Source organism: Microcebus murinus, chromosome 9 (assembly GCF_040939455.1).
Source record: "Microcebus murinus isolate Inina chromosome 9, M.murinus_Inina_mat1.0, whole genome shotgun sequence".
In the NCBI taxonomy this organism is placed as follows: domain Eukaryota; kingdom Metazoa; phylum Chordata; class Mammalia; order Primates; family Cheirogaleidae; genus Microcebus; species Microcebus murinus.
In genome coordinates this window covers 27,123,634-27,143,349 of record NC_134112.1, presented here as the reverse complement: position 1 = coordinate 27,143,349, position 19,716 = coordinate 27,123,634, and the positions used below count along the sequence as shown (strand labels likewise).

Genomic DNA, 19,716 nt, shown 5'->3' with positions numbered 1-19,716 from the left:
ACTATATGTGCTACTGGTAAAAGATTTTTATCATTAACATTACACCCAGAACATTGCTTTTCTCAGCAACATGATGAATAAAAAATATGAACAGACATGTCCTAGTTCTTTCAATGACCGCACTGGCGTCTGGTAACAAGATCCTAAAATTCGCCACCTCCCCTACCTGATCCGAAATAGAAAATTCAGTATTGCTTCAGGTGGGCATTTCCTATGTGCACACACTCTTTCTCTGTCTAAAGTAGAAATTTCAAAGTAAAAAATAAGAGCAAATTAGTATGCTATTTCAAAAGTTTTCTAGCCTCTTGACAGACACAGAGTAGAAAACCAGACAATGTCAGCTACTCAAATCGGGTTAGGGCACAGCACTTCAACTGAGCCCAGCTATTCTGAGGAATAAACTGAAAACTGGGACGAAAAAGAGGAATGAGTGACAGGATGGTATACTGAAAAACATCTGAGGGCGCGACAGTGATTTTTCTGTTATTATGAAGGCACAGGGACTGTCTGACAGACACTCCTGTATGACTCATCTCTTTGTGCCATGGGGCTGGGCAGGGAGCTAAACGTTTTGTACCATCTAACCAAATAAAATAACTCACATGTCTTTGAAAGAGCAGTAAATAGGATCTGTGCTTTGCAATAGAGAAGATAAGAGTGTGAATTGGAAATTTTGCTCTGCTACTTGTCATTTGGAAAAATCAGTCTAAGCTAGTGGTGTCTTGGGGCCATAAAACCTCCTCCAAACTGTCAGATTCTGTAAGCATTAACAAACAAGTGTCTGCAAGACACACACACACACAAACATACAAGTTGGAGAGACACAGAAAAATTAAGATAAATCGGAGGAAACCAAACTTAAAGAATCTAACATTTAAGTAAAATATCAGCTACTAAGATTTGGGGTAGGCCAAGTTTTGGTATTTCAAATACGCAGATCTGATGAAAGGTTAGAATATAATTTGAATAATTTGTTTGGTTTTCTCCTGAATTTTCAACACAGACCATGACAATGATGAATTTTCAACACAACCATGGAAGTAAAAAAATACAAAAAAATTGATGAGCCTAGACACATTTTCAGGCATTTCTGTGACACAGACATGTAACTTACGGATGACAGGGCATGCTTCAGACCAAGGACCTGAGCAGAAGGGGAGGAGGAGGTATCCTGCTCCATCAGCTGCCTCAGTTTCTCTCTCTCCGTTGACATGATATTAAAAGCTGACCTTAAAGTGAAGTAAACTACAGAGATATAATCATTACAAAAAGGAATAAAGGAAGAGGCATAATTAAAAACGAAATACAGAAAAATTAATTTGTTATAAACAAATTTAGCAAAGTAATAGCCCCAAATATGTTGAGTGCAGCAAATGTACACAAGGCCTTGACTGTTAAAATAAAACACACTGGCAAAGTACAAGACCAACAGTGATCCCTAAGGTAAACTGAGGACTCTGGGTGATGATGATATGTCAGTGTAGGTACATAGATCGTAACAGATGCACCACCCCAGTGTCATTGCCGGTAGTGTGACACGCTGTGCCTACATGGGGACAGGCAGTTTATGGGAAGTCTCTGTACTTTCTCTCAATTTTGCTGTAGACCTAAAACTGCTCAAAAAAATAAAGTCTATTAAAATGAACACACATACACACACATTTGCCAATTCTAAGGTCTGGTGTTTCAAATAAGCAGATCTGATGAAAGGTTAGAATAAAATTTGAATAATTTATAATTTGAATATATATTCAAATTTAAACATATATAATTTGAATGTGATTTGAATAATTTATCCACTATAACATCTCATGATTTTATGACTTATCATCAAGATATCTGACACTTGGACTGTGCCTCTGGGTTTTCAATGATCAGCTTTCAGTTTTGTTTGTATCCCCAAAGACTGGAAATGATTACGAACAAAGCTTATTGGTTATCAGAGAGAAAATGGTAACAATGCAGAAAAACTAGCCAGCACCTTAACCAGGTGATCGAAATTCATTACAAGTGAGAGGCAGGTGGACTGTGGGCCTCTGTGTATGATACCTAGAAAAAGACACATCTTCTTTGTTATATGCAAACCAGGGATCAGCAATCTGAGTTTGATCATGAGGAAACATCAGACAACCCCAAAATGAGGAGTATCTATTCTTTTTATATTGGTCTGTAGTCCTCAAAAGTATCAATTTTATAAAAGAGAAAGAAAGGCTGAAAAACTATCATGCTAAAGAGGCATGACAATGAAATGCAATGATTATCATAAACCAGATCCTGTATTCAAGGGGAAAAATGGCGTAAAAGGACATTATTGGGATAATTGACATTTGAATATGGAAGGCAGAATAGATAAAAATATTAATAGTTTTAATGCTACATTTCCTGAATATGATAACTATACTGTAGTTATGTAACATAATATCCCTATTTCTGCATACTAAAGTATAAAGCCATAAAGAACGACATGATGTATGAATTCTACTCTCAAATGTTTCAGAAAAATGAAAGTGTGAGTGTGTGTGTGTGTGTGTGTGTGTAAATGGAGACAAAATAAATGTGGCAAAATATTAAAAATGGTGTATCTGAGTAAAGGGCATATGGGAGTTCTTTGTATTATTCTTGCCACTTTTCTATACGTTTGAAATTATTTCAGAATAAGGTGTAGCCTCCCCTCTTTCTTAACAGTCCTTCCAGCTGCAAGACCCGGAAGCCCCCCACCTCCCAGTCCTGGCATTTGGCTTCTCTGTTCACTTTAGTGAGCATTCAGATACAAGGAGAGCCAAGCACCACTGGGCCTCCAATTCCTCAACTGAAGTTTTAAAAACCATTAATGTATATAGCAAAAAACTCATCAGGTTTTGAGCACATAATGTACAAGTTACCTCCTAGGGATGAGGAAACTGTCATCTACATTATGGATCATGGATATCGCATTTGAATATTATCTTTCCAATCTCCTTTATTGTATTTTGTTTGAGAAGGGCAGGAAGAAGGAAGAGACTGAGATATATGTCTTCTCAAATGACCTGGCACATTATTAAATTCCACAGGGTTGCATTTTTAGAGGTACTGTTATTCAAGAGTGGCCTATTTAGTAACATGGAAACTAAATAGGCATTATTGACTTACTTCCTTCATTTAACAGCAAGGAGAACTGAACTTGTCATTGCTGATCTTGTCTGAGGTTGTGGGATTTAGTGATGGACTCAGAGCATCTTCACAAAGTCATAGAACAATCAGCAATCTCTACACACACACACACACACACACACACACACACACACACACACACAATGGTGCTGTTTCTGCCAACAAAAGACAGGGGTCAATGGGCACTGATTTTCTAACAATGCCTATGGAACATACTTAGCTCCCTGATTTCAAAATGCAACTGATCTAAATAATGGGCAGCACAAGAGTGACCAACAGTTTGGGCTCCACCATCAGCCCTGGATTCTTGCTTGCTCCAGGACCTTGCACAAGTATATCATGTGCCTGAGCCCCAGTCTCCTCATTTGTGAATGGAGATAATGACAGCATTTGCTTTATAAGATTGTTATGAGGATTGAGTAAGATAATGCAGGTAAAGCACTTAACCCAATGCATGGTTTGTAATAAATAAGAAATATTACTGCAATAATAGTGATGATGATCAAAAGAGACACATGAGGATGAAAGTGATGATGGCTGCAGTCTTTTGAAATATGGGTAGCAGTTCCAGGAGGATGCTTTAGTCTCTTGCCAGGACAATGCTTGTAAATTGCACATAGAGGTAGAGGGATTGGCCAGAATCTACTGAGCCGTAGATGAGCAGGCCCAAGAGGAGAGCACCAAGCCACGCAGTTACTCACTATCTATTAATAGATAGGCACTCCCCCCGCCCACCCACACACAGGGTGTCCAAGGCCATCTCTGTGGGTCCCTGGGGAACTACCTCTTCATGTCATATTTATTGCTCAAAATAAAATAAACGTGGCACTCAGCTGGCTGCCACATTCCCAAATCAATTCCTCTGGCTTCCAGATGACCTGCAGGTGGACAAGGCTTTCCAACAAACTAGAAGATTCTTATCTAAATTTTAAAAAATTGGCAGACTATACACTATTTGTATATTCAAAATATATAGCGGTGGGAATAATTATAAGCAAAAGGAAACACATAGTCATTATATTTCATTGTAAGGTGTGAAATGCTTCCTAAATCCTCTGACAAAGGGGTTTGGAAGACCAGATCCCTATGCCATAAATTTCTTAAATGACTATTAAGGCCCACTCAGAGAACATTAAAACAGTCACTCGCAGCCACCTAATGATCCAGCACACACAGTGGCTATTAAGAGGCTGCTTATGGCAGACACATTAATATAAAAAAAATTGTTAAAGACACAGACTGCAAAAGTCAGGAAGATGCTCTGTGACAAGACTGTTTTCTTACTTATTTCTAAGATGATTCTAAGTTTATTTGAGACAAATAAAAGCTTAAAAAAAAATAGAAGATCCAAATGAGTTTTCACATCTCTGGATGCCTGATGATTAAAAAAAAAAAAAAAAAAAAAAAGACACATAGAAAGTCTTAGATGCCCTGAACTACAGAGAACCTCAAAGGTCACCAAAGCTACTCACCCCGCGACACAACCAACTCCTCCCCATCTGTAGCTTCCTTGCCAAGTGCTCTTTCAGCCCATGCTTGTCTGAGCGTTCACTATCTCCTAAAGCGGTACATTGTGCCCTGGGACTTAGAAAGTTCTCCCTGTTCTGAGATAACATTTGTCTTGGTGTCCCCTCCTTGTAAAACAGGAGCACTTCCTCTTTTGTGGGGCATTCAAATATGGGAAGGCAACTATGGCATCTCTGTTTACTCATCTCTTTCTCAGATGTCAGTAGCCATTTCTCAGATCCCCCAGCTGGACTAGGAGAGTGGACACAGGCTGGACTTGTAACTATAAGAAACCTTAAGTTGTATCCACAGAATGGAACATAATAAGCATCATACAGTTGACTCTTGGTGGTCACTACCTTTCAATTCTATAGACTTCCACATTGTTCTTTTAGTTAGGGCAATGAGACTATTGTAGATGGGATGTTTGGATACTGAACATTTATACTGAAGGATAACAGTACTCAACGTGTCCAAGCTCTACTTCTTAATATGCTCCTTCTTTAGTGGTTTTCAGCATCAGGACAGAGTAAGATTTTGAGGAATGTAGTTATGAATGCCATGGGCACTGCCCCTATGGAAGCTGTGTGGTACAGGGGAAAGAAACTCTGTCACAAGGCAAGCCTGAACTTAAATCCTCCCTCTGCCACTCAGCTGCTATTCAGATTTTGGACAAATCCTGTTTCCACATCTCTATGTGTGGATAATGACCACATCTCAGGAGTGCTTTGAAGAATGAGAAAACATGCAATCATAGAGTATCCAATGCACAGGGGAACACTCCCTTTCCTTCTTCTTAATGGAACCCACATTTTAGATAAACTTTCTTTAAAATGTTAAAATCCCTAATACATCTGGGATAATTTAATCTTCTATAATCTTCTTCCTTTAAGTTTCAAACCTCACAGGAGATCTGTGGTTTTAAAATATTTTCTTACACTTATTTCATCCAAATTCATTTAGACATATTAGGTAATTTTTATTAAATGGTCCTACTTATTTACTGATAATTTAATTGCTTGACACACTTCTGAATTCTAATTTAGGAATAATAGATAATCTGGCTTATCTTTAGGTCATATATATCTTTTAGCTTTTAATCTATGAAAGAGGTATCATTCTAACATACTTGGCTTTTTATTCAATGTTTCCATAAACACAAAATGGTTCAGAAAATGACCAACTCAACAGTTACCATTTGATGTAGGGAAAGAACCCAGGAACCAAAGAAGGAGTTAATATAGTGTAATTTTGTTGTTCTTTTGGCTTTTATATTTGTAAGTAAGGATTTCCCTCACTTGTAGGAAAAGCATCCCCTAAACCGCATTCGTTTCCCTCTGAGGCAGAACATGAATATCCACCTCCACTGGGAGCACCTGGCCCCACCTTATTCCTGGCTTCCTCACCCCTAAATCTGTTCACCAGGTTTGGTCATATCTGTTTCTGCTGCTAACAGAACACTCTCTCATGAAACCTTCTTATAATGATATAGATTCTTTCTATTCAGGGCAAAACAATTAATCATAGAAGATAATTACAAAATTTGAGAGCCAAAAAGTCAGGACAACTAATTTAGGACATTTAACAGAGGAGGCAACTGAGGACCAGAGAGGTTAATCCGTGAAGTCCAAGTCCCACAGCCAGTCAGTAACAGAGGTGGCCTACTCAGCTGATATACATGGTTAGCTCTAAAAAAAGACTTATTATTTACATTGTTTCCTAAAGTATGTTTGTCAGGAACTTTATTTAGTTCCAGGATGTTGACAGGTGTTGGGGATTAGGGAAAGATGAGCTTTTCAAATAATATTAAAAATCACTGAGTTAAAGCTATCAAATTTCTTTGCTGCAGGACTTCTCAGTGCCTTCACTATTTAATGTTTCTTGTGTAAATTGAAGGGGTATCATAGTCAGCAGTGTTTTCAAACATTTTCAATCATGAAATTTTTGTTTTGTTTTTAAAAACATTTTATAGGTGAAGTGTTCCATAACATACATTTTGAGAAATATAAAAGCTAATATATGCAACAAAAACTTACTTAAGGCTTTCAGATTTTAATATATTTCATAGTCTGTTTGCTTACATGTGTGTCAACATACACACCAAGCCAGAAACATGAGCCAGTGAGAACCAGTTCAATGTCATGCTATAAAAAAATCAAATTCACAGTCTGTAATATATAACAAGAACTTTTAAAAACTAGGATGGGTATATACTTGGCCTACCATTTGATCTACAAAACCGGGAGAATTCAGATGCATTTAACAAGTGGAAGGTCACACGGATTATGTTACATCAGTGGAATTCTTGCCTTTAGTTCAGCTGCTTCAGAATTATAGTCAATAGAATAGTGACACAGTCGAGAAGGTACGACAGACATTGCCAGGAACAAAACCAGGCGGACACAGGAAGAAAGGTCAAGGTGCTTCAAGTCTGGATGTACGGAAGCGAGAAAGCATGCGCGGTCACAGGCTTAGGGCAAACCCGAGCGCTGCCTTTACTCCGAGAGGCCCCTGAATTACACAGCCTGGGTAAAAGAGACTACTCCCTGAACGAGGAAAAGGAAGGTCTTTCCGTCTCTGCAAGGTACTTTAAAACCACAGGAATGAAACACAGCTCGTTAGGCTGCCTGCTTGTGGAATTCGCTGTCAGCCAGCCCACGAGGCTCAGGCTGTAGTTGAATAAGCACACCCGGCCCTTTCTAGCCCAGTCCAGGTACCGGGCGGCTCTGCAGCCGGCAGGTTTTTACAAAGCCCGAAAGAAGAAACACCTGGTTGGGGCCCATTATAGGTTTTCAAGGAGGTGGCAGCCTCTGCAGGAGGACTGATCGATGGGCCCCCTGAGTATGGCGACCTCTGTCCTGCTGAGGAGGAGCCTCTTCGATGTAGGGAAAATTCAGGACATTTCCTTTTTGCAGGGAGACATTATCGTCTCGTTTGTTAATAAGACGGTTCATGTTATTAAAAATAATGGTGTTTTATAGACATCTCTACCCACAAAACCTAAAATGCCCTAATTAAAGCGGATTTTTTTAATACTAGAGAATGCCCAGGGGAGTGTCTGAAGAGCGTTTAAAGGGTGGGCCAGGTATCTCTTCCCATTTTACAGATGGATTGTTCGACAGCAGTGCAAAACACTCACAGAATTCTAACGGTAGCTAAGACAAGAGTTTGAGGTAGCAATCTGTTAAAAGGATGAAATGGTTTCCTCATAATGAACTTTATGTTTTATATTTGTAGGGTAAGGGAAGAGAGAGCCAAAGGAATGAATCTGTAATGTGAAGACAGAAAAATATGGGGCTGGGAGGCACAAGAGGGAACATGTTCTGTCCTCCCACTTCAAGCACTGTCCTCCCCCTGGACATTTTTAAATCTATTTTGTCTTTTAAGAAAAATAATCAGTATATGAAAATTGAAAAAAAAAAGATAAGCAAAAAGATAATACGTACTTATAACTGCAGCTTCCATCACCGAAACATTAGTGTATATCCTTACAGACTTTTTTGTACACCTATATATGCACAAACTGTATTTCCTTTTTCCAAAAAAAAAAATGGGATCACACCTATACATTCTTTTGAAACCTTCTATTTTTATTCAATGATATGTTGTGGACATCTTCCTATGTCTATAAATAATAACCCTGGCCATCTCATTTGTCAGGGTAGTGAAACACCAGGTAAGGAATTTGGAGTCTGGGGCCAAGCAGGTTAGGGTTTAAGTCTCAGGATGGCTATTTTGTAGCCATGTGACCCTCTGAGGTTCTTTAGCATCACTAAGCCTTAGGTTTCTCATATCTACAACAGAGATCACAACAATACCTACTCCACAATAATTAAATGAAACAATGCATGTAAAGTACTTAGCAAATACCTGACATGATAGTTAATGTGCTCAATCTAAGGTAGCTATTATTATTATGGCCGAGTATTCTAATTATATTAGATTAAAAAAAAATCTAATTCCCTATTATTGAGCTTTTAGGGTCATTTCTAATTTTTTAAAACTTTTTACTTTGAAATTGTTCTAGGCTTACAGGAAGTTGCAAAAACAGTATAGAGAAGTCCCATGTGCCCTACATCCAGTGTCTCTCAGTGGTCACATGTACATAACAGGTACAATATAAAAACCAGGAAATTGACATTAGTGTAATCTACAGACCTTATTCAGATTTCTACATGCACTATACGGGTGTGGGTAAAAGTCAATGCAATTTTATCGCATGTGCAGATTCCTGTAACCAGCACCACAACCAGGATACAGAACTTTCTGTGACCACAAAGATCCCTTGTGCTGCTCCTTTATAATCACACCCACACTGCTCCCCTTTCCTTCTTCCCTGTTCCTAACCTCCAGCAAGCACTAATCTCTTCTCCATCTCTAATTATATCATTTCAAAAGTGTTCTATAAGTAGAACCATACACTATGTAGCCTTTTGAGACTGGCTATTTTCATTCAGCACAATGTCCTTGAGATCCATCCAAGTTGGGGTGTGTAACAATAGTTTGTTCCTTTTTATTGCTGAGTAGTATTCCATTATATGGATATACCACATTTTGTTTAACCATTCATCTGTTGAAAAACATTTGGGTTTGTTTCCAGTCTTTGGCTAATACAAATAAACTTGCTCTGAACATCTGTGTGTATATTTTTGTGTGGACATAAAATTTTCATGTCCCTGGTATAAAGGCTCAGGAATACAAGTATTGAGTTATATAAAACTAAACATATATTAATATTTACCATATAACAAACTATCTTCCAGAGTGGCTGTACCATTTTACATGGTCACCAACAATGTATGAGATTAAGTTTCTATGCATCCTCACCTGCATTTGATACTATAGTTCAGCTGTTATCACAGGTGTGTAGTGATAACTCATCATGGCTTTAATTTACATTTACCTGATGGGTAATAATGCTGAACTCCTATTTCTAATATTTAATGTGATGAACAATGCTATAGCGGATATCTTTATTTGGATACGTTTTAAGTTAATTAATTCCAAATGAATTCTTCAAAGTGGAATTGGTGGATGGGCGGATTTAAAAAAAAACAGTTGGAACATAATGTCATACTGACCTCCACAAAAGTACAATTTACACTCCCAATAGCATCATATGATTAGCTCAGCTTTTGAAATATATGTAACATTCTTACAGTCTCTCTCAAGAGGTTAAAAAGAAACTTCTTGCCAAGACACTCCCCACTACCAGAGAAATAAAATAAAATAAAAATTAGGTTCCCCCAAATCTTAATAGAGTAGAAAATGAACCAATTAAGGATATCTTCTCCAAGGACATCCCACGTTCAGACATGCATTTCACGTTTTCATCAAACACATTAGGAAAAAAGAAAACTCATTTACCTTTATGGGCAATATGACACAGATCTTCTTGCATTTTAGAAAACTCTGATGAGGTTTCAGAGCCATCAGAATAATTTTTCTCTTCTCCAAAATCTAGTGTTGACAAATTAGGATTGGAGGAGTGGAGTCTTACTGGGCCAGGAAAAGGTTTAGGGACCTAAAGTGACATCAAAGGGAGATATTTCTTTTCAGATGTAGATCGCTTAGAATATTTACTTGGTTCCAAGGTTGGAACATATTAAGAGAAAAAGATTTTATAGGCAAGTCTTTCTACCGAGTGATAACTTATAAGAAAAATAAACGAAAACTCAGGAAAACTTCACAGCAACTTGCATCTTGTGAACTAAAAATGGGTGAGAAATCACATCTTCTTTTGAAAGTGATAGAAGCATCAAAGCTATAGGTTGAAAATGACAATGAAAGCTGCCAGGTTTCTCATTTATACTCAATTCCTTTCTCCTGGCAATAACCATCCAGTATCTAGGTTGTTAACAGTGGATAGGTATAAAATGCTTTGCTTTTTTCTTTTGCACCTGGGGCTTCTACAAAACAAAGGAACTTTGTTTATACATGGAACATTCTCTACTTTAATAGTATTTAAATGTAACCCATAAAGTGTTTTGAACTAAGATGTATAGGAGTATATCATATCTTTTATTCAAAAGCTTGGGATTTATTTTGATCCTAACAAAGTTGCAATTTAATATGCAACAGCCAAGCTGTTAATCTTGGCCTGTGGCTTAGCTGTGCATTAAGAAAGACAGCTCCTAGCATGACACAGTGAACCTCCGACAGGGGGCTTGGGAGTTTGGAGATAAGAGGCAAAAGAGAATCTGCACAATATCCTGTGTCCAGAAAAATCAAGCTTGAGGCCTCAGAGGGAGGACAAATCCATTGAGCATCAGCAGAGGAGGCAGGTCAGAGCACATGGCAACAGCAGTCACATACAAGGCACACACCCCAGCAGGGAAGAGGACAGGTGGGCTAAACATTAGAGAAGGGGAAACCAAAAGTCATAGAAGTGGCAGCAGTCCCTGTAACCTCATGCCATTTCCCATTAGAAAAAACATTCTCTCCCCTGCCCAACTACCTATTACGTGCTTATCCTAGTATCCAGAGAATCTAAGTGACTGAATTCCTCTCTCTGCAGAGGGCATGGGAGAGAACAACTACAGAATATTTACTTATCTATTCTCCTTGTTGAGTCAAAGTAGCCCCAGCACACAGCGTGCAGAGCAGGACCGATGAAGAAACCAGTGTGTTGGGGGAAGCCACGGTTACCTGCAGCGTTCCTTTAGCATCTTTGCCAATAGCTCTGGACCGCCACCTCCTGTGTGATCTTTTTTCCTTTTTGGGACTTTCAAAAGCTCCACCCTTTGTTTCAAAACAGGAAAGAGAGCACAGACAGTAAGGTCCACCAAACCAATAGGGATAAATGCATAGCAAAGTGGCCACCTCCATCCCCTTGGGTTTGGCTGAAGCAACTGACCAGACAACATTCCACTGTTAGTCAAAGGCTGGGGGGAGAAAGGAAAGGAGAAGGCGGCCAGAACGCAGACAGAATTGGGGTCTGGCTAACCTGGATGGCGTTGATAGCTGGTGCCGAGTATGTCCGATGCAGGACGTCCATGCTTTGCAGGAGCTGGCTCATTTCCACCAGATAGGTGTGGCAGTGTGCCAGGTCTGGGGGGAAAAAAGAGGGTGCTCACAATACTCCACTGGCAAGTGGGGTCAACTATGCTGGTGCCAGCTACTTTTCTCATTTATCTCTATTTGATTTTTTATCTGTAAGGGTAGGAAATTTTACTTCCTTTTTTACAGGAAAGGCTACAGACTGTAGTAATTTGGGGCATGGATCTTGAAAACCAGGCTGCTGCAGTTTGAATCCACTTCATGAACTGTGACTCTTGGGAAGATTACAGAACTACTCTGTGCCTCAGTTTCCTTATCTGAAAGATAGGGGTAATGACACACCTAGCTTACAGGATCGCTGTGAGAGTTGACTGAGTTGGTATTTGCACAGTGCTTAGTAGAGGAGTTCCTGGCACATAGTAAGAACTAAATAAATCAGCATCATCAACATTTCTAATCCTGCAACAATAGAATAGGCTGCCACGCTCTACCTGTAAGGACCCCAATACACATGAAATGGATAAAATTGAAATGAAGGTTGTGCTGGTCTCTAAGGATAAGTTTATCACAGGCCTGCATCAGGACCACGACGAGCCTCTGCAGATGGAACTAAGAGGACATAAGAGGACTCCCGGACCAGATCCTAGTCACTAACCCAAAAGATAGTCCACAATCTGCCGTTCCCTGGATGCCGACAGATGTTTCTACTGAGGAATAAAGGCCCAAATGACTTAGGATGGTGGCTCTCAAACTTTATCATTGGCATCACATGGAGACCTTGTTAAATTGCAGCTCATTGGGCTCCACCCCTAGTTTCTGATTCAGTTCCCCTGGGTTAAGCCTGAGACTTTGCATTTCTAATAATTTGCCAGGCAGATGCTGCTAGTCCAGACACACACTTCAGGGACCACTTTGACAAGATGTCACTCAGTAAAGCTCACGAGTGATATTTATTAGAAGGGCAAAGCCTACATGGCCCCAGGGTTAATAATATCTGTATTCAATAAGAGAAGATGCAATTTGCAAGGTGACCACCTGGCATCTTTCTCTAGTGGTTCTCAATTGTGGCTACACTTTTAAATCAACTGGAGAAATTTTTTAAATTACATATGCCCAAATAACATCCCAAGACAATTAAATCAGATTATTCCCAATCCCACCTGGGATATTTTCAGGTTTTAGTTCCTCAGGTGAGTCTCAGCTGATTAAGCTTGAAAATGCTAAGCTTCCTTACTATGGCAGGAGTGCTCAACCCTGGCTCCTTATCAAAATCACCGGGGGAACTTTGCAAAATGAATGACTCCACCGCCCCACTCCAGCCCAGTTTAAAGAGATTGCTTCGGAGAGAGGCCTGAGGTTGGGTATTCCTGCATCACACAAGCCCTCTGGATGGTTCTCACGTGCAGCCAGGGTGGGCAAGACGTACTCGTAGGGCTCTCCATCTGGCTACCCCCTAACCTCAAGGACACTGATTTTCAACCTTGGACATGCATCAGAGTCATTTGGGGCACTTAAAAAATTAGAGAGCTGAGCAGACGCCACCCCTGACTGTGATTTACAGGCCCAGGTGGAAATCGGGCATCAGTACTCAAGGAACAGAAAAGGAAACCTGTCTGCAAACACAGCCAGGTGAAGACGTAAAGCTCTTCAAGGACAGTGTCTTTGTGGACAATGAGTGCGACCTTAATATACAAAATATGGGTGGAAATATGGATAGGGGAAGGGGAAGGACACGAATGCATCTGAGATGTGACACCAAACCAGCGTCATTTAGGAGCCATGACAGAAAGGAGCAGAGGTTTTAAGTCACTGTACCTTTTGAGCATTTTTCCATGTCCTCTGAAGACTGTAACCACAATGGCACTCGTGTCTCACCACCACAAGAAAATGATAAATTGCTTCCAGTTTGAAATGAATTCTGTTTTGATATACTGCTGCGCTGTTCCACAGACAACAAAAGCACATTGTAAATGAAAACAGAGCCCAGCGGGGACACTTTAGGGTCAAGGTTAACAGAGTAGGCTAGTCACTAAGGGACACCATCTGCTTGTGACGAGGAGGAAGCTTCTAGCAAAGCACTAAGGCCCCTGGCTGTCATCCCAGCTTGGCCATATTATACTATGAGCTGTTGGATAGAAATCCTTATTTTCTTTTGTCAAATAACAATAATACCAAAATAATAACATAAATGTCTGAAAATATTTTGCAATCCCGCCATACGCACACCTACTGTATTTTACAACCTGATGAGGAAGCCACAGTCAAACTGGTTAAGAGAAAGCTAGTGCATTCAGGGATATTAAGTTCCTCCTTATGTGCTATTCTTCAATAACTGTCCCCTGATGAATAGATGCTCATCTATTAATAGATGGCTCTGGTTCCGACTCACGGGGCAAACAGACTCATTAAAAATCAGCCCAAGCTGACCCCGTACCTCCCCACAAACCTTTCCTGCCTCAGGCGCAGCTCCCAAGATGGGACGCCCCCCTCACACTAAGCCCCCCCCTTCTTTCACGTTCATTATCGGCAAAACACTTATTAATACCTTCCTACTTGAAATGGCGTCAAACACCGCAGATGTAGAATCTGTGACACTGGACCCTGAGAAAAAGTGGTTGACTTCACGTGGAAACATGGCGATTTCATTCTGACGGTACATTCTGTGGTGACGGAGTTTCGATACCCACTCATCAAAGACTTCTTCTGACTTCACCTGAAACGTGTTAAGTTGAGAGAAGGAAACAAGAGAGTCACTCACTGGAAGGAGCCATTATTCATCAAACTGAGGTCACTCCTGACATCCTCTTTTTTAAGTTGGCACATATAGAAATAGCCTCATGCTGACTTGGTTTACATGCGCGTGGTCTGCAGGAACAAGTTTGAGGAGGAAATGGAGAGTAAAAACGATCTTCGTAAAGCATATATTTAGGCTTTCTATGAAAGAGTCCGATTGTTATGCTATTTTTAAGAAAGCAAAACAGTGCCAGTTATATTAAACAACAGATGAACTGCAAGTTATATTTATCTGTCCCTAAAGCATTTCCAAGTTCTTTAATCCCAGCTTCTCTTATCCCTACTGAAAATATTACCACCATTTTTCTTTTTAAACCCTTGTATTATTCAGACATTTCAGATCAATCTTCTCTGAACTAGAATGAATTAGTAAATTCTTCCTAAAATATTTAACCTTGTTCATCTCCTTTGACAAAGAATACAAGGCAGAGGAGTATATGTTAATGAATGTGCAGGTTATTTAAAAGAACATTTCTTCTCTCAGAAATGGGGAAAAAATCGGATAAAGCATTATACAGCAATATTATTTTTTCAACTTTTATTGTTATCACTCACATTTAGCCATTCCTTCCATAGATGAATGACTATCAATTTCTAATTTCCTGGAAGAATAATGTTTGTAACTAGTAATTTTTATTAGAAAATATTTCGAATGTTTAGAAAATAACCAAAAAGTATGTAACAAACACATACCACAGATATTTCTTAAGAGTCAATAATTTTGCACATGTATGAGAGGGTATTAATATTTTCAAAGTGAAAAATGATAGATACCTATATATTAGGACACAAAGACTTAGGAAGCTGCAATTTAAAATAACTCAAAAGGATGCACGGTGGATTGACTTCTAAGATGAAAGATCCAGGTCAATCCTATGAAAAGCTTTACTAAAGCCACAGCTGAGAGCTAGGATATGCAAATAAATGTCACCACCATCATTCATTGAGGAACTCTTAGGCCACCCTTGTGTTGATTAGCAGGGGTACCTACAAGACGGAAAACCCCTACAGGTGCTATGTAATGTGTAATTTACAGGAAAAAGCAGTACAGACAGACTCAACATCTATTTGTCCACCTCAAATTACTTTCTGGAAATGTATTTCATTTCCCAGATGTGGCTAAGAGGAATTTTACAGGAATCTTGTGTCATCTTCTGCACTGATCTATTCTCAGAGCCCCTTAAAAGTCAGTGCCCAAGCACTCATCTTGACTCATTTTTTTAATTAGTTAAACGAGGCAGAAGAATAAAAGCACTTTATGAAATAAGTGACCAGGGCTCTGTTCTGGCCCCTCAAGTAGTTCTAGGGCCATAGGTGGACAGTCACTTAACCTCTCTGCTGCCCAGATCTCTCATCTATAAAGAGAATGGGGCCCAATGGCTCACCTTAAAAAAACTGCCTGACTCTGAGGCTAATAACTAGAGCCCTCAGACAACTACACTTACCTACACTAACAGTCACAGCTGATTTCAAAAGCATGAACAAGAAACCAATCAGAACTTAAAGCAAATCACACAGAAAAATATTAAACTGCATTTATCATGATATTAGCATTCAATGTATTTTAACGTATTCTAACTCTTTAAAAATCAGGAATGAATAATTACTTACTCATTACTTATACAGGAATTATAATTACTTATACAGGAATGAATAATTCTGTTAATACAATAGTGGATGAACAAGAACTTTACTATTTCCTGACCATGTCAGAATGTAAGAACTAAGAGTCACTGGAAGTATATGGAGATATAACCTAAACCATTCTAATGGAGACTGACATGGAAATAGGAGTTGTGGGGGTAGGGGAGTAGTATTTTTTTTCTCAAATTTTTCTATTAAGATTATGGGTTCTTCCCTCCTTTACTTAAAACCAGTCATTTAAACCAGGGGTGACTTTATCCCCCCAGGGTCCACCGGCGACATTTTAGTTGTCACAACTGGGGGAGGATGCTACTGCACCTAGGGAGAAGACAGAGGCCAGGGACACTGCTCACCATCCCGCCACGCACACAACAGCCCCCCACAACTGAGTTGCCCAGCCCATAATGCCAACAGTGCCGAGGTTGAAAAGCCCTGCTTTGTACAATCAACTGCACCCAGAGGTACAGTTAAGCTAGGAAATAGTAGGGACTCGGCTGTCTTGGCTATTCAACCAGCTACCTGTGCGTGTTAGGCCTGTGTTGTTCGATATCCACACACATGCTATGGACAGGGACAGGGACACATTAGGACATGGAGCTCACGATCTCACACTTCCATTTTCCTAATCTTCAGCTCCTGTTCCCAATATGGCAAGTAAATTGCCCGAGTAAGAAGAGACTCTTAGGCCGGGCACGGTGGCGCACGCCTGTAATCCTAGCACTCTGGGCAGCCGAAGCGGGAGGATCGTTTGAGCTCAGGAGTTCGAGACCAGCCTGAGCAAGAGCGAGACCCCGTCTCTACTAAAAATAGAAAGAGATTACTTGGACAGCTAAAAATATATAGAAAAAATTAGCCAGGCATGGTGGCATATGCCTGTAGTCCCAGCTACTCGGGAGGCTGAGGCAGGAGGATTGCTTGAACCCAGGAGTTTGAGGTTGCTGTGAACTAGGTTGACACCACGGCACTCTAGCCCGGGCAACAAAGTGAGACTCTGTCTCAAAAAAAAAAAAGAAGAGAATCTTAGCATTTTCTTAATAATTTCTAACATTCAGGTACCACTTACTAATCATATACAATAACTAAACTTCTTGAACTTAATGTGGGCCAGGCATTATGCCAAGTTTCCTACATGTATCGCTACAAGATGAGTAGTATAATAATTTTCATTTTGTTTTAGGTGAGAAAACTGAGACTTTTAGAGATTAGGTAATTTGCCAAAGTCCAACAACTAGTAAGCAGCCATGTCAAGATCTGAACCAGATCTAGATCTCATGCTTCATGCTTTTAACTATCTCTACCACCTATGGGAGAGAGAGCAGAAAGGGTAAAAACAGCTTTGAGAGGTACTAGATGGAGACCCACACCTTAGGGAAAAAATTCCTGACATTTCACTGTAATATGGAAATTTTAATGGAATCTCTATAAAATTAGCCTACGTTATAAGACAGGGCTCCACTGATTAAATGTTATATTGTATTTCAGGGAACATAACTTAACCTATGGTCAATGGTTCTTCACTAAAGATGTTACTGCCTTTTCTGTGCCAATCATTAGTCTGAAGTTAAAGAAAAAGAAAAAAAGAAACAATGGTGATATAGCACATCTTATATTTTCCTGGTTAGAGCTGGAACCCATACTACTAAGTGATGTTTCCCAAGAATGGAAAAACAAGCACCACATATACTCACCAGCAAATTGGTATTAACTGAGCAGCATCTAAGTGGACACATAGGTACTACAGTAATAGGGTATTGGGCAGGTGGGAGGGGGAAGGGGGCGGGTATATACATACATAATGAGTGAGATGTGCACCATCTGGGGGATGTTCATGCTGGAGACTCAGACTTGTGGGGGGAGGCGGGGAATGGGCATTTATCGAAACCTTAAAATCTGTACCCCCATAATATGCCAAAATAAGAAAAAAAAAAAGATGTTGCTGCCTGGTTTAGGGGCTGGTTTGGAAACAGGAAGATGTTTTTGTTATTGACTGTTGTCCCAACTGCTGGGGAGAGCGGTGGTAATTAGCACATGAGGTGACAAGGATGCTAAACCTTCAAGCAGTGTGAGAGACAGTCCTGCACAGCAAAGACCTGTCCCATCTGAATATCAATGCTGTCTGTTAGAAACAGAGACATTTGGTAATGAAGACCTTCTACACGCTGGCTAAAGACCCAAAAGGCATCACCAGTAGTGTGACAACCGGCAAACCCTTCCCAGCACCAACAAACTGCACAGCGGGAAGCAGCCTCACCTTCAGATGGTAGATGTGCTCCTCGGTGTCAAGGTCTATGCATTTCGATGACTTCTTTACAGACATCACTGAGAGCCCAACGTCAATGCAGCCATGCAGCTTCTCTCTCTCTATCTGCAGAGGCAGGAATAAGGGCACTCGAGAACCACGCTGTTAAAAGGAACACCCTATCCTCGACACCCCCCTCCTCCACCCTCACGTTATCAAGCACTTAGCGGGAACCTGCACTGACTTAAGTGCTGTGCATGCACCAGCTTCTTTCATCTCTGGGGCAGGAAGCCTTCTCCCTGTTTCACAGATGAGGACACGGAGGTACCAGGAGGTAAGTAGCAAGCAGTTACACGGTGGGGAGCAGGACAGCAGATCCCATGGTTGACTCCCATGGCAGTGAATTTACCTGTTGACTGCACTGCCTCCCACTGAATTAGTTTCATTTAGAAGTGATTTAAAAGGAGGAGTACGGGAAAGAGGCTGAGGGAAGCTAGGCGAGGAGCGAAGGAGGGGAGAAGGAGCCCCACACAGGGCAGGGCCCTCACAGGCCAACTGCCCAGTGTTAACTAGAAGAGAACCTTCTCCTTCTCCCCAGGGCCTTCAATGACCCGCAGTCACTGTCAGAGTGGGAGTGACACTCGCCCTGTGTTTTGTTCCTGTTCCCCAGCTGTGAGGATGTCCTCTCCCACCCAGGGAACTCCTTGGGCACAACTCCAAGACCAGAACAGACCTTCAGGTACTCACTGGGTGCTGGAGGAGCCCCCGCACCTTTCCCAGGTGGGCAACTGAGCCTACCCAGATCCCAGAGCAAGAGCAGGCACCTCTGTCCCCCCTGGAGAGACTACGACCCTCCATGGTTTCTAGGTCGGAGAGGTGTAGTCATCCACGGTCACAACCTCATCTCTGAACTGACAACAATTACCCCTTCCAAATTCTTTTTTTTTTTTTTTTTTTTTGAGACAGAGTCTCGCTTTGTTGCCCAGGCTAGAGTGAGTGCCGTGGCGTCAGCCTAGCTCACAGCAACCTCAGACTCCTGGGCTCGAGTGATCCTGCTGCCTCAGCCTCCCGAGTAGCTGGGACTACAGGCATGCGCCACCGTGCCCGGCTAATTTTTTATATATATATCAGTTGGCCAATTAATTTCTTTCTATTTATAGTAGAGACGGGGTCTCGCTCTTGCTCAGGCTGGTTTTGAACTCCTGACCTTGAGCAATCCGCCCGCCTCGGCCTCCCAAGAGCTAGGATTACAGGCGTGAGCCACAGCGCCCGCCCCCAAATTCTTAAAGAAGCACATTGTACCCACAAGAAGACTTACATCGGTTTGGCTCTTGGCATATTTCAAGATTCCTTTGTCCAGATAGAAGAATCTCTGTGGGGAAGAA

The 19,716-nt window shown here is 40.8% G+C and overlaps 1 protein-coding gene across 4 annotated transcripts in view; it reads right to left on the bottom strand.

The window, feature by feature from the left end:
- The window catches only part of OSBPL3 (oxysterol binding protein like 3), a 176,128-nt gene that overhangs the window by 51,235 nt on the left and 105,177 nt on the right, over positions 1 to 19,716 (bottom strand). For 2 of the 4 annotated variants that reach the window (XM_076006360.1, XM_076006362.1), the window contains exons 4-11: positions 19,650 to 19,703; positions 18,344 to 18,457; positions 14,201 to 14,368; positions 13,471 to 13,594; positions 11,603 to 11,706; positions 11,305 to 11,397; positions 10,024 to 10,180; positions 1,115 to 1,245 (exon numbers count right to left, since the gene is read on the bottom strand). In XM_076006360.1, coding sequence (XP_075862475.1) covers positions 1,115 to 1,245; positions 10,024 to 10,180; positions 11,305 to 11,397; positions 11,603 to 11,706; positions 13,471 to 13,594; positions 14,201 to 14,368; positions 18,344 to 18,457; positions 19,650 to 19,703 — 945 coding nt within the window. The remainder of the gene's footprint in view (positions 1 to 1,114; positions 1,246 to 10,023; positions 10,181 to 11,304; positions 11,398 to 11,602; positions 11,707 to 13,470; positions 13,595 to 14,200; positions 14,369 to 18,343; positions 18,458 to 19,649; positions 19,704 to 19,716) is intronic. The other 2 variants (XM_076006361.1, XM_076006363.1) reach the window with 1 other exon arrangement.